General features: G+C 43.1%; 1 protein-coding gene across 1 annotated transcript in view; it reads left to right on the top strand.

Annotated features, from left to right (window-relative positions):
- LOC106837281 (fer-1-like protein 4) overlaps positions 1-23950 on the top strand; it is a 41551-nt gene that overhangs the window by 11107 nt on the left and 6494 nt on the right. Inside the window, exons 19-34 of the mRNA XM_070486360.1 lie at positions 774-861; positions 937-1053; positions 10007-10159; positions 11545-11698; positions 11855-11979; positions 12412-12546; positions 12671-12844; positions 13293-13409; positions 13501-13662; positions 15917-16112; positions 16255-16313; positions 16402-16533; positions 17150-17192; positions 17285-17385; positions 17462-17599; positions 17704-17820. Of these exons, the coding sequence (XP_070342461.1) occupies positions 774-861; positions 937-1053; positions 10007-10159; positions 11545-11698; positions 11855-11979; positions 12412-12546; positions 12671-12844; positions 13293-13409; positions 13501-13662; positions 15917-16112; positions 16255-16313; positions 16402-16533; positions 17150-17192; positions 17285-17385; positions 17462-17599; positions 17704-17820 (2011 nt within the window). The remainder of the gene's footprint in view (positions 1-773; positions 862-936; positions 1054-10006; positions 10160-11544; positions 11699-11854; positions 11980-12411; positions 12547-12670; positions 12845-13292; positions 13410-13500; positions 13663-15916; positions 16113-16254; positions 16314-16401; positions 16534-17149; positions 17193-17284; positions 17386-17461; positions 17600-17703; positions 17821-23950) is intronic.

The following is a 23950-nucleotide window of genomic DNA, read 5'->3' as shown; positions in this document are numbered from 1 at the left end:
GGGTTGTGAATGAGGGGGAGAATAATATTTGATGAGGAAAGGGAGATAAAGGGAGCCAGATCATGCACAGCCTTTAAGGTAAGGCTGGAACGAGGAGGCTACTGCAATAATCCTAGGTAAGAAATGTTGGTGGCTTGGAGTAGGGGGATCTTGGAAAAGGAAAAAAGGAGAAAAGTGGTCAGATTCTGGATATATTTTGTAGGTAGAGCCTAAATAATGTGCTGATCGATGATGTGGAATGTGAGAGGAAGAAAGAGCAGTGAAGGATAACTCTGAAATTTTGGAATAAAGCTTGTTTTTGGGGGGAGAGGGTTCATTGGAAATCACGCACTTGGTTTGGGCATGTAACGTTTGAACTTTCTTTAGTTGGTGTTGGAACTGTCAAGCACAAAGCCCATCTGAGTCTTTAATGTACATATGAATCCCCCAGGGTATAGACATGCAGACTGATATGGCAGGTCTGGTGTGGGGCTGAGATTCTGCATTTTTAACTATGTGATACCAATGCTGTTGGTCCTGGGCCACACTTTGAGTAGCCAAGGCAGTAGAAGGTTAAATACTAGCACATTCTAGGGCTCAAAAGTGAGGCTGGCCTCAAGGAATTTGGATGTTGTCCAAATACAGAAGCCATCCTTGACTGAGAAAGGGCACCTCTCTGAGAACGTGTGAGGGAGTCTGGGTATGGGAGGCCTGATCTGAGGAAGGTGGCCCCCTAAGTGTCAGTGTTCCCTCCTCTGACTCCCACTTGCCACACCCACCCCTGTTCACTGCAGACAGTTTTGCCACGGCGCTGAGCGCAGGACAATGACCCGGCCAAACACCCTGGATCGATGCCGAGGGAAACTGTTGGTGCATAGCCTGGTACGGTCTGGGGAAGGGGGAATCACGGGCACTTAACTGGGGCTCTCCACTCACGTTCTCTTCCTGCCCTTCCAGAACCTGTTGGCGAAGCAAGGACTGCGGCTTCTACGGGGCCTGAGAAAGGGCAATGTGCAAAAGAAGGTGGCACTGGCCAAGAAGCTCCTGGCAAAACTCCGCTTCCTGGCCCAGGAGGTGCTGCCTCACCCACCCGTTTCCCCACCCTGAATACCCTTTCTCCTAAGTTTCCAGAGACCTCTGGGCAGGGGTGACCTAACATCTGTTCTGTGGATTGATGCCAGGCCATGGGATCTGTTGCTCTAGGCATAGAATCGGCTCCATTTGGAGCAGCTAAGGGTGAAGATAAGCGTTCCAGGCCCAGCAGGGATGCAGGGAACATGCGGGATCTCTTTGGATGGAGGTTTGAGAGTATGTTTCCCTGGCATGACTTCCCTGGTCTGAAGCTCTGAATACAGCATGGGTGAGGGGTGAAAGGAGTTCACATTTTTGGAATGCTTCCTCTGCTAAGCACGTGTTACCTTGTGTGATCCTTCCAACAACCCTGGGGAAGATGTTACCCCATTTGACAGGTGCAGAAACTGGGGCTTAGAGAGGGAAAGTGACTGGTCCACCATGTAGTAGCTGGTTAAGTGGCAGAGCTAGAATTCAAAGCCAGTTCTGCCTCAATCTGAAGCTCAGTCCTTCGCAAAGGCACGGTAAGTTTTGACCACTGGGGCCAGTATGTCCTCAAGGTCAAACAGTGAGGAGTTGGATAAGTGGTCTTAGATCTTGAAGGACAAGTTGAAGTTTGGCAAGTGTGAAAGAATGAAGATCATGTGCAAAGGCACAGAATCAGGAAGCCCTGGGCAGCTGGAAGACAGAGACTGGAAGGAGACAGGATAGAGACCTTAGTGTATTGAATTTTAGTGCAATATTGCTGTGTTTATTTGGAATGAGAACCTCCTTTTGTTAGCTGACGTTTAAAAACACTTTTTGACTTAAATATGCATCCGGAAATAATATAGTTTAGTTTTGTTATTTTTCAAAGTTTATATTATACTGTTTATATTATTTTCCTCAATATTATATTTGTGAGATTTATCTATATCATTGCATGTAGTTGTAATTTTTCCATTTAAATTACTATGTAATATTCCACTGTATGACTATGCTATAATTTGTTTATTCAGTCCACTATTGATGGATATGTGTGTTGATTCCAAGGGATGATGATTAGCAACAAAGTTTCCAAGACCATTTTTGTACAAGTCCTGGGGAACAAGTGCAAGAGGTTCTCTAGGGCAGTGGTTCTCAAACTTTTTTGGTCTCAGGACTCCTTAACACCCTAATAATTACTGGAGACCCCAAAAAACTTTTGTTTATGTGGATTGTATCTATTGATATTTCCCATTATACAAACTAAAACTGAAAAAATTTTAAAACCTGACAGATATAGTATTTATTAATTTAAAATAACAATAGTAAACCCATTGCATGATAACATAAATAACATATTTTTATGAAAAATAACTATATTCTCCAAAACAAAAAATTTAGTGAGAAAAATGGCATTGCTTTACGTTTTTTGCAAATGTCTGGCAAAGAAATTTTTATACTCTGTTATATTTAAGTCCATTGGTCTATCTTGCACTTTGAACGGATCTATTTTCCTTGCATGATTTTGAATCATCATACATAGGTCACTTGGACATTTGGTTCACTGACTTATGCAGATCTTCCGTATGTTGACATCTTTTGTTATACAGTATTAAGACATCGCATTCATTAATATCACCACCAATTTTATTAGAAAAACCTTTAAGTGTTGGGAAGCTATCAGGCTCACCGTGGCTGATACAAGAGATATAATTTTTCCAAAATTGTAATTTTCACTTGTTTTGTTCCTGATCTTAGAGGGAAAGGTTTCATTCTTTCACTGTTAAGTATGGTATTAGCTGTGGGTGTACATAAATGCCCTTTATTAGGTTGAGGAAGTTCTCTTCCGCTCCTAGTTTTCTGAGTGTTTTCTATCATGAAATAATGTTAGATTTTGTCAGATGCCTTTTCTGCATCAGCTGTGATGATCATTTGGTTTCTTTCATTTGTTCTATTAATGAGGTGTCATTACATTGATTGATTTTCTTAGGTTGAAGCACCCTGACATTCCTGAGATAAATCCCACTTGGTCACAGTATATAACCCTTTTTTTTTTCGCTGAGGAAGATTGACCTTGAGCTAACATCTGTTGCCAGTCTTCCTCTTTTTTTTTTCTTCTCCCCAAAGCCCCAGTACATAGTTGTGTATCTTAGTTGTAGGTCATTCTAGTTCTTCTATATGGCCTGCCGCCACAGCATGGCTTGATGAGCGGTGTGTAGGTCTGCGCCTAGAATCCGAACCGGTGGACCCTGGGCTGCCAAAGTGGAGCACGTGAACTTAACCACTCAGCTGTGGGACAGGCCCCTATATATTCCTTTTTCTATGCTGTTGGATTCGATTTGTTAATATTTTGTTCAGGACTTATTCGTAAGGGATATATCTATATTCATAAAGGATATTATTCTGTAATTTTCTTGTGATGTCTTTTTAAAAAAATTATTTTACTGAGGTCATATTGGTTTATGACATTGTGTAATTTCAGGTGTACATTATTACATATCAGTTTCTGTATAGACTGCATCTTGATCACCCTCAATAGTCTAGTTTTTATCCATCACCATACATATGTGCCCCTTTACCCCTTTTGCCCTCCCCCCACTCCCTTCCCCTCTGGTAACCACTAATCTGTTCTCATTATCTGTGTTTGTTTATCTTCCACACATGAGTGAAATCATATGGCGTTTGTCTTTCTCCATCTGGCTTATTTCACCTAACATAATACCCTCAAGATCCAACCATGTTTTTGCAAATAGGATGATTTTGTCTTTTTTTATGGCTGAGTGGTATTCCACTGTATATATATATATATATATATATATATACATATCCCACATCTTTTTTTATCAGTTCATCAGTCAATAGGCACTTGGGTTGCTCCCACATTTTGGCTATTGTGAATAGTGCTATAATGAGCACAGGGGTGTGTGAATCTCTTTGTATTGTTGATTTCATGTTCTTTAGATAAATATCCAGTAATGGGATAGCTGGATTGTATGGTATTTCTATTTTTAATTTTTGAGAAATCTCCATACTGTTTTCTGTAGTGGCTGCACCAGTTTGCATTCCCGCCAGCAGTATATGAGGGTTCCCTCTTCTCCACATCCTCTCCAACATTTATTTTTCGTCTCATCAATTATAGCCATTCTGATGGGTGTGAGGTGATATGTCATTGTATTTTCTTTTTGATTTGCATTTCCCTAATAATTAGTGACGTTGAACATCTTTTCATGTGCCTGATGACCATCTGCATATCTTCTTTGGAAAAATGTCTGTTCATATCCTCTGCTCATTTTTTTATTTTTTATTTTTTTAAAGATTGCCATCTGAGCTAACATTTCTTGCCAATCTTCTTTTTTTTGTTCTTCTACCCAAAGCCCCCCAGTACATAGTTGTATATTCTAGTTGTGAATGCCTCTGGTTGTGCTATTTGGGACACCACTTCAGCATGGCCTGATGAGTGGTGCCATGTCTGTGCCCAGGATCCAAACCAGTGAAACCCTGGGCCGCTGAGGCAGAGCACACAAACTCAACCACTCGGCCACGGGGCTGGCCCCACGTTGTTTGTTTTTTTGTTGTTGAGTTATATGAGTTCTTTATATATTTGGGAAATTAACCCCTTGTTGGGTATATGACTTGCAAATATTTTCTCCCAGCTAGTGGGTTATCTTTTCATTTTGTTCATAGTTTCCTTTGCCATGCAGGAGCTTTTTAGTCTTATGTAGTCCCATTTGGTTTTTTTCTCTTTTGTTTCCCTTACCTGAGTAGACATGGTATTCAAAAAGATATTGCTAAGACCAATGTCAAAGAGAGTACTGCTTATATTTTCTTCTAGGAGTATTATGGTTTCAGGTCTTACATTCAAGTCTTTAATCCATTTTGAGTTAATTTTTCCGTGTGGTGTAAGATAATGGTCTACTTTCATTCTTTTACGTGTGACTGTCCAGTTTTCCCAACATTGTTTTTAAAATTTTTTAAATTATTTATTTTTTTTTTCTGAGAAAGATTAGCCATGAGCTAACATCTACTGCCAACTTCCTCTTTTTGTATGTGAGCCACCACGACAGCATGGCCACTGACAGATGAGTAGTGTAAGTCTGTGCCTGGGAACCACACCTGGGCTGCCAGAGTGGAGTGCATCAAATTTAATCACTAGGCCACTGGGGCTATCCCCTAATATCATTTATTGAAGAGACTTTCCTTTCTCCATTGATGTTCTTGGCTCCTTTGTTGAAGCTTAGCTGTCCATAGACGTGTGGTTTTATTTCTTGGCTTTCAATTCTATTCCATTGATTTGTGTGTTTGTTTTTGTGCCAGCACCATGCTGTTTTGATTACTCTAGCTTTGTAGTATATTTTGAAGTCAGGGATTATGATGTCTCCAGCTTTGTTCTTTTTCCTCAGGACTGCTTTGGTTATTCAGGGTCTTTTGTTATTCCATATAAATGTTAGGATTCTTTGTTCCATTTCTGTGAAGAAAGTCATTGGGATTCTGATTGAAATTGCATTGAATCTATAGATTGCTTTTGGTAGTATGGACATTTTAACTATGTTTGTTCTGCCAATCCATGAGCATGGGATATCTTTCCATTTCTTTATGTTTTCTGTAGTTTCTTTCAATAATGTCTCATAGTTTCAGTGTATAGGTCTTTCAATTCGTTGGTTAAATTTATTCCTAGATATTTTATTCTTTTTGTTGCGATTGTAAATGGGATTGTATTCTTTTTTTTTTTTTTTTTTTGCTTTTTCTCCCCAAATCTCTCCAATACATAGTTGTGTATTTAGTTGTGGGTCCTTCTAGTTGTGGCATGTGGGACGCCTCCTCAGCGTGGCCCGATGAGCGGTGCCATGTCTGCGCCCAGGATCCGAACCAGCAAAACCCCAGGCCGTCTAAGCGGAGCATGCGAACTTAACCACTCAGACATGGGGCCAGCCCCAAGGGATTGTATTCTTGACTTCCCTTTCTGCTAGTTCATTTTTAATGTGTAGAATTGCAACTGATTTTTGTAAGTTGATTTTGTACCCTTCAACTTTGCTGTAGTTGTTAATTATTTCTAGCAGTTTCCTGGTGGATTCTTTAGGGTTTTCTATATATAGAATCATGTCATCTGCAAACAGTGAGAGTTTTACTTCTTCCTTTCCAATTTGGATCTGTTTCATTTCTTTTTCTTGCCTAATTGCTCTGGTCAAAACCTCCAGTACTATGTTGAATAAGAGTGGCGACGGTGGGCACCCTAGTCTTGTTCCTGTTCTCAGAGGGATGGTTTTCGGTTTTTCCCTGTTAAGTATGATATTGACTGTGGGTTTGTCATAAATGGCCTTTATTATGTTGAGTTACTTTCCTTCTATATCCATTTTATCAAGAGTTTTTATCATAAATGGATGTTGGGTCTTGCTGAATGCTTTCTCTGCATCAACTGAGATGATCATATGATTTTTATTCCTTGTTTTGTTAATGTGGTGTATCACATTGATTTGTGGATGTTAAACCATCTCTACGTCCCTGGTATAAATCCAGCTTGATCATGGTGTATGATCCTTTTAATATATTGTTGTATTTGATTTGCTAATATTTTGTTGAGGATATTTTCCTTGTGATGTCTTTGTCTGTCTTTGGTTATCAGTGTAATGCTGGCCTCATAGAATGAGTTAGGAAGTATTTCTTCCTTTTCTATTTTTTGGAAGAGTATGAGAAGGATTGGTGTTAATTCTTCTTTAGATATTTGGTAGAATTCAGTAGTGAAGCCATCTGGTCCTGGACTTTTCTTTTCTTTTTTTTTTTTTTTGAGGAAGATTAGCCCTGAGCTAACATCTGCTGCCAATCCTCCTCTTTTTGCTGAGGAAGACTGGCCCTGAGCTAACATCTGTGCCCATCTTCCTCTACTTTCTGTGTGGGATGCCTGCCACAGCATGGCTTGCCAAGTGGTGCCATGTCTGAGCCCAGGGTCCAAACTGGCAAACCCTGGGCCACCGAAGCAGAATGTACGAACTTAACCACTGCGCCACTGGGCTGGCTCATGAAGTTTTCTTTATTGGGAGGTTTTTCAATTACTGATTCAATCTCTTTACTTTTTATAGGTCTGTTGAGATTTTCTATTTCTTCTTGAGTTAGTTTAGATGATTTGTGTGTTTCTAGGAATTTGACCATTTTCTAGATAATCTAATTTGTTTTGTACAATTGTTCATTGTATTCTCTTATAATCCTTTTTGTTTTTGTAAGGTCGGTAGTAATATCCTCACTCTCCTTTCTGATTTTAGTTATTTGTTTTCTCTCTTGTGTTCTCTGTCAGTCTAGCTAAAGGTTTGTCAATTTTGCTGACTTTTCTTAAGAACCAACTTTTGGTTCCATTGATTCTCTCTATTGTTTTTCTATTCTCTAGTTTATTTTTCTCCTTAATTTTAATCTATCTTAATCTATCTTTAATCTATCTTAATCTTTTCTGTTTATTGCTTTCTGTTATCTGTATAAGAAAACTTAGCCACCTTCAAGTCACAAAGATATTCTCCTATAAATAAAGATAGGAGAATAAAGAGATCTCTAGTCTCCTAAAAGCTTTATGGTTTTAGATTTTACGTTTAGGTCTTTGATTGCTTTCAGATTAATTTTTGTGTGTGGTGTGACATATGAGTCAAAGTTCTATTTTTAAAATGTGGACATTGAAATATTCCAGTACCATTTGTTGAAAAGATTTTTTTTTTCCCATTGAATTGCTTTGGCTTTTTTTTTAACTTTTTTTAAAAAATTGGATGAATTTGACATGTAAGACTGTGTAAGTTTAAGGTGTACAAAGTGTTACTTTGATTCACTTATATATTGTAATATGCTTGCTGATGCTTTCTGGCTTTTTAATTGAAAACCAGAAGACTGTATGAGTCTTCTCTTGAATTTTTCATTTCAATCATTGCAATTTTCATTTCTGTAAGTTCTATTTTTTTCAAATCCACTATGTTATTTTTCACAATTCCTTATTTCCAGTAAGTATTTGTCAAGTTTGTCTTTTGTTTTGTTAAACACAGTACGCAGAGTTGTTTTTATAGTGTCAGATTATTCTAATAGTGGATTTGGAGGGGTTTGGTTTTGCCTCTCTTTCTGGTGGTACTCCCTCATGGTTATTTCCTTCTGTGCTTAGTTGCTTTAAACTGTGAGCCATTTATTATAGTTTCCTTTAAAAATTATTTATGGGAGTTCTTTGAGTCTTGAAATCAAGGTACATTCTTCCAGACAATATTTGTCTTTGCTTTCTGCCCTTGATTACATTAAACTAAGTTTTGATGTTTAGCAGTGCTCGGGCACTGTGAAGAAATCAGCTCGTGGTTATTCTTTTCAGGGACATTTTCCAGCTCCCACCACTCCACTCAGCCAGGCGACTGTCCTCGTAGAGCCTGAGTGGGAGACAGAAGGGTAGCTTCAGCCATGGTTTATCCTTATCCTGAAGGCATAATTCTTTGGAATCCTGGCTTTCAGGGGGCAGGGAGATGTCCTATTAGACTCCTGTCCTGAGTGGAATCTGAGCTCTTTATTTTATTTTTACTCGCTGTTAGGACACGAGAAGCTCAGGTTGGCCAGGTTTGGCAAATGCCCTTGTGGCAAAAGTGGCTCAAATGCTCCGCTAACTTCTCTGGATTCCTATCTTCATTTAGAGCTTGGTCTGATAATTCTTTATCCTTGTTATCTCACCACTGCCTTTAGTAAAATATTTAAAAATATTTCGCCCAGCCTTTGTGGTTGTTTTTAGTGAGAGGTAGGTCTAAATTCCCAACTCATGCTGTTATTGGAATTTGAAGTCAGGCATGATGATTTTGAACAAGGGAATGAGAGGGTCAGATTTGTGCTTTGGAGAGATCGATTCTAGCTATTGTTTGTTTGCTTACTCAATGATATTTGAAGTCCTACTATGTGCCAGGCTCTATATTAGGCCCTGGGGACCCAATTCCTGCCATGTTTCTTGCCCTTCGGGGCTTATGTTCTGGTGAGGGAGATAGACTATGCAGACTAAGAAAAATAATTATGATCTGTTGGAATTGCTAAGAAAGATTTACAGAAGTTAAGGGGGCAGGGAAGAACTTACTTACATAAGGTGGTCAAGCAAGACTTCTCTGCAGAGATGACATTTAAACTGCGACCCGGAGGATGGGAGGAAGCCAGCCATTCATGGTAGAGAATGGGTTGGAAGGGAAGACTGAAGGCAAGAAGACTGATTAGGAGACTGTACCAGTTATCTGGACAAGAGTGGACGGTCTTGAACGAGGGCAGTGAGGATGGAAGAGAAGGGGGGACATGGGCAGGATGTGGTGTTTGGATGTTGGCAGAGAAGGCTGACACCAGTGTAGGTATTTGGCTGATGGGCATGGGCATATGGTGGGGATTACTGGGGAAGGATCAGTTGGGGAGGAGGGAAAGGTAAAGAAGTCTGGTTGGCACGTGCTTCAACATGGTGAACCTCGAAGACATTATACTAAGTGAAAAAAACCAGTCACAAAAGAACAAATACTGCATGATTTCACTGATATGAGGTACTCAGAGTAGTCAAATTCATAGAGACAGAAAGTGAAATAGTGGTTGTCAGGAGCTGGGAGGAGGTGGAAATGGGAAGTTAGTGTTTAATAGATACGGAGTATCAGTTTTGTAAGATGAAAGAAGTTCTGGAGGTGGATGATGGTGATGGTTGTATAACAATGTGAGTGCACTACTGAACTGTACACTTACAAATGGTTGAGATGGTAAATTTTATGTTATGTATGTTTTACCACAATTAAAAAAAAAAAGAAACCAGAAAAAAAGGAAAAATAAGAAGTCAGGTTGGACTTTGAGTCTGAGGTAGCCTGTGGGGCAGCAAGGGGAGAGATGTTCAGGAGACAGGTGGCCACCTGGATCTGGGGTTCAGGGGGAGGTAAGGGCTAGAGATGGATATTCGATCCTTCTATCCAGTGGAAGTTGTGGGAGTAGGTGGTTTCAGCTGCAGATCTACCTCTGTGACCCAGTTCTCTGCCCACAGCCCCAGTCACCCCTCCCAGATGTGCTGGTCTGGATGCTCAGTGGGCAGCGCCGTGTGGCCTGGGCCCGGATCCCTGCCCAGGATGTGCTGTTCTCTGTGGTCGAAGAGGAACGGGGCCGGGACTGTGGGAAGATCCAGAGTCTTCTGCTTACAGTGAGGGGGGCCCCTGGGTCAGGGTGCTGGAGACTGGAGTGGAGTGAGGTTCATAGGGCATAGGGTGGCATTGGGGTGGAGGCCTGCAGTTCCCAGCAGAGGGTGCCCAAAATCTTTTTTTTTTTTTTTTTGGTGAGGAGGTTGCCCTCAGCTAACATCTATTGCCAATCTTCCTCTTTTTGCTTGAAGGAGATTGTCTCTGAGCTAACATCTATGCCAATCTTCCTCTGTTTTGTGTGTTGGATGCCGCCACCACATGGCTTAATGAGCAGTGTATAGGTCTGTGCCTGGGATCCAAACCTGTAAACCCCAAGCTGCTGAAGCTGAATGCATGAACTTGACCATTATGCCACTGGGCTAGCGCCCTCAAAATTTTTTTAATTAAAAATTTATTTTGTTTTTTGGTAAGAAAGATTGTCCCTGAACTAACACCATTGCCAATCTTCCTCTTTTTTTTTTCTGCTTGAGGAAGAGAGGCCCTGAGCTAACATCTGTGCTCATCTTCCTCTTATATGTGGGATGCCTCCACAGCATGGCTTGATGAGCAGTATGTAGGTCTGCACCCAGGATCTGAACCCATGAACCCTGGTCACCAAAGCAGAGTGTGTGAACTTAACCACTATGCCACCAAGCCAGCCCCTAATTAAAAATTTTTAATTAAAATTTTTTAAAATTTTGAATAAAAATTATTTTTAATTTTCCAATTAAAAAAAATTTGTGTTTTAATTTTTTAAAATCTTACAATTTTTTATTATTTTTAAATTATTATTTTTTAAAGTGTACCCAAACTCTTTTCAATTATCCAAAAAGCCAAAAGGAGATCATGCCTTTACCCAGATCAGCTTTGATGTGAGATAAACACCAAATTTTGTCAGTCCTGGGCCCACATTGGCCCTTTTGCTGACTGGGCTCTGACAGATGGGCAGGGTAATGAAAATGGGAGAGTGATTAATTAGTTCCTTATAAGTACAGCTGATTTGGAGGCAAACTATTTCTAAATGAGATGTCCCTGAAATAGACACCAACAGGGGTCTCTAGTGGGGAGAAGCTGTGGCCACTGGCATAGGGACAGGGAATCTAACTGTGTGGGGGATGAGGGCACAGAGGGGGTAAGTGTGGGGTATGGCAGTGCAGAGCTCAGAGTGTAGTTTTGGGGTATGGGGCTTGTGGTATAGGAAGTGACAGTGTTGGGACAGCAGGCAGAGGGAATGGAGTACTGGGCATGAAGTGGGGTGTAAGAGTGAGGGCCAGGAGTGCTCTCTGGACTGGGGAGCTGGGGTGTAGTCTAACGACAGAGAGAGTTGGGGCATGCCTTGGAGGAGTAGGGCTCTTGGTCTAGATGGGGTAATAAGAGGTGGCCCTAACATGCCTCCTCTCCACAACAGGCACCTGGGGCAGCCCCTGGTGAGGTCTCTGCCAAGCTGGAGCTCTTCCTGTGGCTGGGGCTGGGCAAGCAAGCCAAGGCCTGCACCTCAGAGCTCCCCCCGGACCTGCTGCCTGATCCCTCGGCTGGGCTGCCCCACAGTCTGTACCGGGACGGTGAGTGTGGCGGATGGGGAGGTGGGCCCAGGGCCAAGTTTGCTATTTGCCCAACGGGTGGGGCTAGATGCTCAGCTCGGGGTTTGGGGGGGTCTGGGGTGAGGGACTCCAGTGGTCCCCTGAGCAAACATGGTACCTTCCTTCCCCCGACCCCAGACTTCAGCTACTTCCAGCTCCGGGCTCACTTGTACCAGGCCCGAGGTGTGTTGGCAGCAGATGACAATGGGCTCTCGGATCCCTTTGCTCGAGTCCTCATCTCTAGCCAGTGCCAGACCACCCGGGTGAGGGCTGGGTTGAGATGTGGGTGGAGGGGCACTGGGAGACAAGATGTGGTGGGGGCTGAGCTTTTCCCCAGGCCCTAACTCTCTCTTTCTGCCCTGGATTTTCAACACAGGCTATTTGGATCGGACTGCCCTGATTTGGGGGTGAGGGGGGAGAGGTAGAACTGGAAGGTCTTGGAGCTGAGGAGTTGTTTTCTGGGGTTGACTTTAGGACTAACTTTGAGAGTGGCAGATGACAGTGAGGACAGACCAAGGCTAGGAGGGCAGGTGCCAACACCAATCTGAAGGGTGCTTTCATCTTCATCACATTTCTGCTCCTTTTGTGACAGTTATTTGAAGTATTACTTTAGGGCAGGGGTACTTCCCTGGGATGTGTATTGAGAGCCTTCTTCTGACACCTGCCATTGCTTCCTCCCCTGCACGACCCCCAAGGTCCTGGAGCAGACTCTGAGCCCCCTGTGGGATGAGCTCTTGGTGTTTGATCAGTTGATCGTGGACGGGAGGAGGGAGCACCTGCAGGAGGAGCCTCCGTTGGTGGTTGTCAATGTCTTTGACCACAATAAGTTTGTGAGTGTGGCCTGGGCCCCGCCCGGGTTCTCACCCCCGAGCACCCCCACTCCTTGTCTTGATGTCCCCTCCCTTGGTTCCTGCACCTCTTCTACTTTTGTCTTCATTGCCTGGCTCCCCACAGGGGCCCCATGTGTTCCTGGGCAGGGCACTGGCCGCGCCGAGGGTAAAGCTCATAGAGGACCCTTACCAACGCCCTGAGCTGCAGTTCTTCCCCCTGAGGAAGGGGCCCCAGGCAGCTGGAGAGCTCATCGCCACATTTGAACTCATTGAACTGGACTACAGTGGCCGGCTTGAGGTCAGAGTGCCGTGGCCTAGCTGGCACGGGCTGTGGACCCCTCTTGTTATTCTATCAGGTCATCCAACCCCAGGGAATGTAGAATATGGGCATGTCCCACGTAGACCCCTCTAAGTCTATTACCCCCAGAGAATGCAGGCTGTAGATCTGTCCTGGGATCACCTCATCGAACCTCCTGACTCCAGGGAACACTAGAAGTAGACATGCCCTGGATTTACCTCCAATCCCAGAGAGTCTAGGCTGTGGGTTGATCATCATGCCTCAGACACTCACCCTCCCCTCCTGTACGTGGCTGTTTCCTGAGACACCCCTCTGCCACCAATCTAGCCTTGCCTGATTCCTCTGGATTTATATTTTACCAGCAGCTCCCCACATCCCTTCCCTGAGACCAGGCTTTCCTTCCTTTGGCCTGATTCCTTTTTGGCCTCTGTTCTCTTGTCCCCTGCAGCCCTCAGTGCCCAGTGATGTGGAGCCCCAGAACCTGACGCCCCTGGCTGAGCCCCTCTCTGGACGCCTGTCCCTGCCCCCTCACGTGCGCCCGGTGCTCAGGGACTTCCGTGTTGAGGTAGCCCTGGGCACTCACATTCCCCGTCTCCCCCACCTCAGTGCCCCTCTGTCAGGTGCAGCCTCCTGAATCTCCTACTTCCCGACCCCAGGTGCTGTTCTGGGGTCTCAGGGGCCTTGGCCGTGTGCATCTCTTCGAGGTGGAGCAGCCCCAGGTTGTGCTGGAGGTGGCCGGGCGACGTGTGGAGTCCGAGGTCCTGGCCAGTTACCGTGAGAGCCCCAATTTCACCGAGCTCGTCAAGCACCTGACAGTGGTGAGGGCATGGGCTGGGGGGCAAGAAATGTTGGGCTGAGAAGTGAAAGAGGGCAGTGGGATGGCAAATTCCCGCCGGTTATCTTAGATTAATCCAGGGGTCAGCAAACTTTCTCTAAAGGGCCAGTTAGTAAATATTTTAGGCTTGGTGGGCCATATGGTCTTGACTCTGCCATTGTGGCATGTAAACATCCATAGACAAGAAGTATATGTATGAGTATGCTGTGTTCCAATAAAACTTTATTTGCAGTGGGCCGCATTTGGTTTGCAGGCTATAAGCTTGCTGATTCCTGGATGGATCCATAAACTGGTGGTGCTCTCTTGGCTCTACTGAATGAGTGAATTAGCCAGGTATCATGAAGTATGAGTCTGAAGTGATCTACCTAGTCTCTGAGATACCAGGGACTGAGAAGAAAAATACATTCTTTGCATAAATTATAATTATTACAGCATGGACTTTGGAGTCAGATTCTGACAATGCCACTTAGGAGCTCGTCAAATCACTTGTCTTATTTGAGCTTTAGTTTACTTTAGTTTTGTTTGTAGAAGGGAGTAACAGGTACCAAAGAAAAAAGGTTGAAGGAAATATATCAAATGGCTCCTTGCAGGAGTGCTATGAGGAGGCAATGAGAGAAAGAATCTTGGTGAAAGGACTTTGTAAGCTGAAGAATGCTGTGCCCGTGTGAGGGGGTGACTGGGACAAAGCACAGTGGTTCCAGACTGCAAGGGGGCAACAAACAATAACAGAAACAACAACAAACAACAAAATAAACTAACATTATTTGTATTATTCAAACTTCTCTAAAAAAAAGCCTCACTGGTGATTTTCTATCTAGCTGTTCTATCCGTTACTGAGAATATGGTACTGAAGTCACCAACTATCGTTAAATTGTTTGCTTCTCCCTTTATTTTTGTCACTTTTTACTTCTTGTATTTTGAGGTTCTGTTGTTAGGTGCATATATGTTTATAATTGTTGTAGCTTCCTATGAATTGATCTGTTTATCCTTATAAAATGACCCTCTTTATCTCTAGTAAAATTTTTTGCCTTAAAGTCTATTTTGTCTGATCATATAGCTATTCCAGTTCTCTGTGGTTACTGTTTGCATGACATATCTTTTCCCCATCCTTTTACTTTCAACCTACACGTGTCTTACTAAAGAGTATCTCTTAGACAGCATGTAGTTGCTTCTTTGCTTAAATTTTATCCGGTTGACAATCTCTACCTTTGTTTGAAGTTTAATACAGTCACATTTGATGTTATTTTTGATATGGTTGGATTTACATCTGCCATTTTGCTATTTGTTTTCTACATGTCTCACATATATTTGGTTTTTTTTGAGGAAGATTAGCCCTGAGCTAACATCTGCTGCCAATCCTCCTCTTTTTCCTGAGGAAGACTGGCCCTGAGCTAACATCCATGCCCATCTTCCTCCACTTTATATGTGGGTGCCACAGCGTGGCTTGATAAGTGTTGCATAGGTCTGTGTCCGGGATCTGAACCAGTGAACCCCAGGCAGTGGAAGCAGAGCACATGAACCCAACCGCTACGCCATCAGGCTAGCCCCTCTATGTCTCATATATTTTTTGTTCCTTCTTTATTGCCTTCTTTTTTATCGAGTAGATGTTTATTAGTGTACTACTTTAATTCCTTTGTTGATTTTTACTTAGGAGTTGCTCTAGGGTTTATAACATGCATATTGATTTTTTACAATTTACTTCAGATTAATACTTAATTTAGTTCTAGTAAAATAGACAAGCTTTTCTCCATTATAGCTCCATTCCTTCCTTCCTCCGTTCAGCTATAATTGTTGTAGATATGTAAAACAAACCCAACAATACAGTAGTATAATTATTGTTTTTTTTCCCTTAGAATCCATTGATAGATATAGAATTCCTAGGTTCAAAAGCATACATATTTTTATGTTTCTAAATCTATATTAGCAAATTGAGCATTGGTTCTTTACATAATAATAATAACCACCACCAATTCATGTTTCTGATAGTACTTCATAGGCTCCAAAGTACTTTTGTCTCTATTTTGTCATTTGATACTTACAACAATCTTTCCAATCCAGGATTGTGTCCCTTTTTAGCTGGGAAACAGGCTCAAAAGGCAATGATTTACCAGAGATAATACAAGGGGGCTGTGGGCTTAGAATGCAATTTGGCTGTGTTGTTTTCCCATCTGTCTCTGCTGCTGCTCCTCCCTCCTCCCCAGTCCTCAGAGACACAGATCCTCTCTCCCCACCCCCAGGACTTGCCGGAACAGCCTTACCTGCAGCCCCCACTCAGCATCCTGGTGATTGAGCGCCGAGCCTTTGGCCGCACAGTGCTTGTGGGTTCCCACATTGTTCCTCACATGCTGCAGTTCACACTCCGTGGTCATGAGGATCCCCCTGAGGAGGAAGGAGAGGAGGAGGCAGGGGACTTCGTGCCTAAGGGACCTCAAGGTAAGGGGCCTTCCCCTTAGGGGCCACCAGACAGAGGTCCCTCTGGTTCCTGGCTGAGATGGTTCCAGGGGACTCTCTAGTGGGTCATGAGTCTGACTTCTACTTGTTTGATCTCCTCATCATGTCATTTACCTCCTCCCAGGACAGAAGTCCCTGGATCCCTTCTTGGCTAAAACAAGTTTACCCAGAAGGCTCCTGAAGGTGATGGGGGGTGGGGGATGTGTGGAGAAGGGGCTGGCAGGACTTGGGGTGGTGCTGGGTTAGGGGTGCTAAGTTCTCTCTCCCTCAGGCTCCTCTGAAGAAGGTACCCCTGGGAGGCCTCCTGAATCAAGGGATAGAGCTGGAGGAGGACATCCCAGATCCCGAGGAGCTCGACTGGTGGTCCAAGTACTATGCATCGCTGCAGGAGCTCCAGGGGCAGGTGGGGGCAGAGCAGGGCAAATGGCAAGAAGAAGGAGCTCATCAAACATGGAGCTCTACAGTTTTCCAGAGCGCTTCATTACAGTCATCTTTTCTCATCTTCACAAGAATTCTAGAAGCTGGGGATCACTAGCTCCATTATCTAAGCTGTGTTGCTCAACAGAAATATCATGTGAGCTACGTATGTAATTCTAACTTTTTTAGTAGCCACATTTAAAAAAAAGTAAAAGGAAACAGGTGAAATTGATTTTAATAATATGTTTTATTTAACCGAATATGTCAAAATATCATTTCAACAAGTAACTATTATAAAAATTAATAATAGTATATTTTACATTCTTATTTAATACTAAAGTCTTAAAAAATCTGGTGTGTGTTTTACACTTACAGCACATGCCAATTTAGACTAGCCACATTTCAAGTGCTCAATAGTGACATGTAGCTGGTGGTTACTGTCTTGGACAGTGTAGGACTGGATGATAAACTGAAGCTTTGAAAATGCAAGTGGCTTACCCAGCTGGAACTTGAACTAAAGTTTCCCAACTCCCTATCCTGGAAAAGGTGGATTAAGGAGGTGACGGGTGGGGAAGAATCTCTGACCTGCCCTTTGATTTCAGACCAACTTTGATGAGGATGAACTGGATGATCCTGGGGATTCAGGTAAGAGATTTGGCTTTCTTGCTCGTCCTCCTTCTGTCTCCTTCCCTCCCCCACACCAGTATTCCTAACTGAGGCATTTCCACTGTTCCCAGATGGGGTCAACCTCGTTTCTGTGGATGGGGAAGCCCAAGACCAGGGTGAGGGTGAAGTCAAAGGCTCCATGTCCCAGAAAAAATCAATCGCCACCCTGAAGGTGACTGGGTGTTGGGGAGGGGGGATTCTGCTTGGATTCTGGACATCGGGCTGTCACTGAGGGCCTTGCCTTTCAGATTTACAACAGGTCCTTGGAGGAAGAGTTTAACCACTTCGAAGACTGGCTGAACGTGTTTCCCCTGTACCGAGGGCAAGCGGGCAATGATGGAGATGGAGAGGAGGAAGGGTCTGGACACCTTGTGGGCAAGTTCAAGGTGTGTTTGGGGAAGGAGGAGGGAACCAGGGAGCACAGGTGAGGATGCAGGTGGAAGATTCTCTTACTGGGGCCTTTACTGCCCTCCTTCATCCTCACCTCCAGGGCTCCTTCCTCATCTACCCTGAATCAGAGGCAATGTCGTTCTCTGAGCCCCAGATCTCCCGGGGGATCCCACAGAACCGGCCCATCAAGCTCCTCGTCAGAGTTTATGTTGTAAAGGTGAGCATCTGTCACTTCTGCATGCCTTCAACTCCAGCCAAGGTAATGTACACGAAACCTATAGGCTGAAAGATTTGGAAGGAACCTCAGGGATCAGAGTCCAGCTTCTTCATTTTTCAGGTGGGAAATCTTAGGCACAAAGTTAAGTGACTCCCCAGGCTTACAAAACTTGCTCATGGCAGAATCAGAATTTAGAGCATAGGTCTCCTGACCCCTTGTTCATAGGTCTAGTCCCATAGAAGGGGGAGTATAATTCCAGGAAGAGCACAGCTCTGAACGTCAAGCTTCACAATGGCTTGTCATCAAACGTGTTGGTACATGTCCTTCCATTGCTGCAGTTTTCATATGGTGCTCAGCAGGGCCCTGAAGTTTCCTTAAAGGCATCTCAGGAAATGAGGGGAATGAGTGGGTTGCTGCCCCTTTACTCCCAGAAACAGAACAGATGCTGTACTTTTATCTGGTTTAAATATAGGGATTCTGACTAAGATATAATTTAAAGAAGCATTCTGAGGCACTGTTCTACCATAATTTAAGCATCTTCATGCATAAATTAGATAGTAGGAGTCATCTTGACCTTCTGCTTCTGGCAATATTGCAGACTAGATCATCTGAAATAACTTCCTGATATATTACATCTAGAAATGCTAGATAAACAATCTTTTAAACAAATGCCAAGCTCATAAGAAAGGGAATTACCAGAGGGCCAAAATGAGGAGGCAGCAGGAATCCCTGAACAAGTCCTGAAGCTCAGATTATCTTGAGAGGATTTGTCCATCCCTGGACCCCTAGCCTTGGGTTCTAATAGCCTATCCAGGGTTGGAGACACAACCAAGACCCTTGCATGAAGCAGCACCCAGGAAGGGCTCTGTTTTCATGAAAAGTGGGCAAGAGGAAGCCCACCCACTGGGAAAGGAGCCTGTAAAGTAAGTGGTCTGTCTCAGCCTCTGTTCCAATTCGGGAAAATAGAAAAAAAGGTCTTCTTTGAGAATATATTATTAGAATTTTGCCCTCACATTGATTTAACACTTGAATTTATATTATCTGCTTAGTCTAGAAAACTCAAAGCTGAGAGATTGGCTTAAAGTGGTCCCAAATCAGGCTTCACAGATTCCATAGATTTAGATAACCCCAAATTACAAAATATATAAGAAAACAATTGATCAGGAAAAATTGTCAGAAAAAACAACACAAAGGAGAATTAGACTTCTAAGGGCTTCAGATGTTAGAATTTTCAAATATTAGAAATGTAAAACAACTATTAAAATATTTCACAAGTAGAAAACAAGAGGCTATCAAAAATGACTGGGCAGTTTTGAAAATAATCACATACAATTTCTAAAAATGGAAGACCATTAAAATAAAATCTTATTAAATGCCCATACATAGCAGAACAGTATAACAGAGTACTATGCAACTGTCAAAAAGAATGAGGAAGATCTCTATGAAATGATATGGAGTGATTTCCAGGACATAGTAATAAAATGAAAAAAGCAAAGTGCAAAAGAGTATCTATAGTGTGTATGCTACTTCCATGTGAGAAAGAAGAAGATATAAGAAAATACATGTTTGCTCCTTTGTGCCCCAGAAATATCGGAAGGATAAACTAGAAACTAAAGAAGCTGGTTACCTAAAGAGAGGAATGGTAAAGGGGTGGAAACAGGGAGAATGAGATAAAGGTAGCATTCAAATAGTACATAATAGTGTCTCCCATAAGCCAGGCATGAAGCTGAGAGCTGCTACCCTGGAATTAACAAGCTAATTCTAAAATTTCTATGGAAGAGCAAAGCGCCAACAATAGCCAAGACAATTTTGAAGAACGATGTAGGGAGACAAGAATTATTACAAAGCTATAGTAATTAAGACAGTGTAGTTTGGGCATAGGAATAGATAAATAGGCCAATGGGACAGGGTAGGAACTTAAAACAGACCCAGACATAGATGGAAATTTTTACCAGAGTTGGCACTGCAGAGCAGTGGGGGGAAAGATGGCAACAGGGTAGAAATTTAACAAAACAGACCCAGGTGCTGGCCCATGGCCAAGTGGTTAAGTTTGCACGCTCTGCTTCAGTGGTGCAGGGTTTCACTGGTTTGGATCCTGGGTGCGGACTGAGCACTGCTCATCAAGCCACGCTGAGGCAGTGTCCCACATGCCACAACTAGAAGGACCCACAACTAGAATATATAACTATGTACTAGCAGGCTTTGGGGAGAAGAATGAAAAATAAAATCTTTAAAAAAAACAGACCCAGGGGCCAGCCCGGTGGCACAGCGGTTAAGTGCACACGTTCTGCTTTGGCTGCCCCAGGTTCGCCGGTTCAGATCCCAGGTGCGGACATGGCACCGCTCATCAAGCCATGCTGTGGTAGGCGTCCCACACATAAAGTAGAGGAAGATGGGTACAGATGTTAGCTCAGGGCCAGTCTTCCTCAGCAAAAAGAGGAGGATTGGCAGCAGATGTTAGCTAAGGGTTAATCTTCCTCAAAAGAAAAAAACCAGACCCAGACTTAGATGGAAATTTATACCAGAGTTGGCACTGCAGATTAGTTGGGGGCGGGGAATGGGACTGTTCTAGAAGTGGTCCCATGAAAATTTCTTACCCATGTGGAAAAAAAATAAAATTAAACTCCTAATTTACAGCATTCACATAAAAATCCAGCAAAATAAAATATTTGATTATAACGAGCAAAACTGTAAGCTAATATTAAAATATCTTTATGATCTTGGGTGGGGGGAAGTTTTCTTAATATGCAAAAGAGTACAAACCATAAATTAGGAAACAAATGATACATGTGACTACACTGAGATTAAACTTCTGGGCATCCATAAACTTTAAAATAAGTGACAAGACTGGACACAGACAGGAGTAAGGTGTTTGCCCTATGCATAATCAATTTACGGTTAGTGTCTGCAATATGCGTAATAACTCCTACAAACCTATAAGAAGCAGACAAAAAAGAAAAGAAAAATTGAGAAAAAATATGAAAAGGCAGTTGACCAAAGAAGAAACTCCAATGGCCAATAAACATATAAAAAATCCTAAACTTTAATAGTAATCAGGACATGCAAATAATTGAAATCGTGAGAAAGCAATTTCCTCCTTTCAACTGGCAAGATTAGCAGTGCTACTGGATGGGGTCTGGGGAGGCTGTGGAGTTCCACGCAGTGCTGGTGGGAAGGTGTGTGAGTTTTCTGTGGCCGCTATAACAAATGACCGCAAACTCAGTGACTTCCACAGCACAGATCTATTGTCTTAGAGTTGTGAAGGGCAGAAGTCCAAAACAGGTCTTACTGGGCTAAAATCAAGGTGTTGGCAGGCTGCATTCCTTCTAGAGGCTCTTGGGGAGAACTGTTTCCTTGTCTTTTGACCTTCTAGAGGCAGCCTGTGTGTCTTGGCTCATGGCCTCTTCCTTCATCTTCAAAGCCAGCATGGCGGCATCTTCAAATCTCTGACTCTCCTGTCTCCCTCTTTCACTTATAAGGATGTTTGTGATTACACTGGGCTCACCTGGATAATCTAGGACAATCTCTCCATCTCATCTCCATCTCCATCTCTTGATCTAATCGCATCTGCAAAGTCCCTTTTGCCGTGTAAGGTAACATATCCATAAACTCAGGGGATGAGTCCTTGGACATCTTGCAGGGGGCAGTGGAGGGGGAGAGGGTGCACAATATTCTGCCTGCCACAGAATGTAAATTACTATGTAATAACAACTTTAGAGAACAATTTGGCAATATTTAAAAAGATGAAAGATTCTCATAGCCAATACCCAGTAAGTATACTTCTAGAAATAATCTTCGAGAAATTCTTACATGTATGTATAAGCAAACAGATAAGAATTGCTCTTTCCAGTATTATTTGTAATAATAAAAAATTTAGAAATAACCTAAAGTGTTAGTGTTCCTAAATAGGAGAGAGAGAGGGTGTCAGTCATATAACAAATACTACAGTTAAATGGATAAAACTGCAGCAAGATGTATCCACAAGGATAAACCTCCCAACATAAATTTGGATGAAGTAAGCAAGTTGGATGATTCTCAATTTGTGGAAGATGGCTCCAACAGAGGATTTCGCCTTCCTCTTCTTGAAAATCATCCCAAAACAAAGAGAACAAACAAAAATCCGGCTTCCAATTATGAAATCAGAGCATTTAAACTGCAGACCACAGGAAGGCTGGAAGAGTGTCTGAGAGCTGTGCAGATGAAGTAGTGTGCACAAGAGAGCGGGGAGAGGACATCACTCAGCAGAGCTCAGGGTTAACCCAGTCTGTGTCTCAAGGTGGCAGGGCCCACCCTGAGGGTTAAAGCTTGCACCGCTCACCAAAAGCTAAAAATGCTGGGGAAAATTTTTAAAACATCTTTCATAAAGATATGTTATAAAACTGGGGAAAAAAATCTTTTAAATGCAATGCTGAGCTTCCAAGAAAGTAAGTGATTTTGGGCAGGACCCGAAGTAAAAGCAGGAGCTATTTTAAAGTGTACCCAGGATTTTCTTTGTGGCCATGTATGGTGAGGCTAACAGATCAGGAGACCATTGTCATTGAAAGGATAGTCTGTTGTTTGTTTCAGTTCTCAAGAGGAGGGAGGATGCTGCACCGTGCAGAGCCACACAGGGAAGCACCAGGGTCAGTCAGGAGGCAGAAGGAGTGAGGGGCCTGTGAGGGGCAGAGCCCTTATTGTGGTTCCTGCAGGAAAGACAAGGCAGGGTAAGCAGGCTTAGGATTGGTTAGTTTGAATAATTCCTGTGGGCTCTGGCGTACAGGGACTATTCCCTGTCTCTAGTTGTCTGGTACCTGGCCCTGGGGTGATTAGGGCAGAGGAATATTACTTCCTGGAGAATAAGAGCCAAATAGAGGAGGTTCAGAGCATGGGCTCTGGATTGGTTGTTTGTATATAAAACAGGTGCATTGTTCACTAACTCTAGGATTAGCTAGCCCTGGGAAGGGCAGTCTCTCCAGGATCAGTAAAGCCCCAATCTGGATACCAGAGTATCCAGAATAAAGAAAATAAGCAGATAGAGTTAACATAGGAACCTTGCGAGATAAGTGAGTGCTAAAGCTGCTTTCACAGTTACTGCTGACCCTGGAGACCTCAGCGTTCCCATAGATGGCTGACAGGCAATGGGGACAGAAGATAAAGCCCAGGGGAGGAGTGTGACTGGAAGACCTCACGTAAAGCGGAGCCCCACAAGGCTACACCCTCGGCATAAGGATGAACAAGAACAGGAACTTGTAAGACAGAGGGGACACCAAGGAAACTTGCCTGTCTGAAACTTGGCACTGGTTATAGGGGACAAATTTCCCCTAAGCATCCATGACCACAGGCCAGCTCTAGTGCAGTTCTGGGCCTGAGTTCCTACCATCTCTGTGAGCCCCAAACCTCAACTGGAGGATTTCATTTAAAGTGGTTGCAGGTTGGTACTTTGCCCAGGAAGCTGGGCAGAAGCAAAAGCAAGCCCTTCCTGGCGGAGAGCACCTGCAGGCTGGGCCCTCAGGATGAGATTAACTTAGTGTGAGTCCAGATAAAAAGTACCCAATTACAAAGAAACAAGCCACTGTGAATAAGAATAGCAAAAATAACAGCAGATTCACACCCCCAGGGTCGTTGATATTGGAATGACTAGAGAACATAAAATAACTATATATGAAATGTTTGAAGAGATAAAAGAATACATTTAAAATGCACAAGAAACAAGAGACTATTAAAAGTAAAGAGCAGGCCTGGCCCCGTGGCGCAGCGGTTAATTGTCCACGTTCTGCTTGGTGGCCCGGGGTTCGCTGGTTCGGATCCCGGGTGCGGACATGGCACCGCTCATTAAGCCATGCTGTGGCAGGTGTCCCACATATAAAGTAGAGGAAGATGGGCACGGATGTTAGCTCAGGGCCAGTCTTCCTCAGCAAAAAGAGGAGGATTGGCAGCAGTTAGCTCAGGCCTAATCTTCCTCGGAAAAAATAAAAAAAATAAAAAATAAAAAATAATAAAAGTAAAGAGCAAATTTGAAGAACCAGATGGAATTTTTAGAAATTAAAAGTGTAATATGTCAAATTAAAAACTCAATGGTGGAGCAAAAGGTTTGAACAGTCACTTTACAAAAGAAAATATACATAAAGCCAATAAGCATATGGCAAGATGC

The sequence above is a fragment of the Equus asinus genome, chromosome 15 (genome assembly GCF_041296235.1).
Source record: "Equus asinus isolate D_3611 breed Donkey chromosome 15, EquAss-T2T_v2, whole genome shotgun sequence".
NCBI lineage: Eukaryota > Metazoa > Chordata > Mammalia > Perissodactyla > Equidae > Equus > Equus asinus.
The sequence above is the reverse complement of the archived record's forward strand: the minus strand, read 5'-3'. Positions and strand labels throughout refer to the sequence as shown.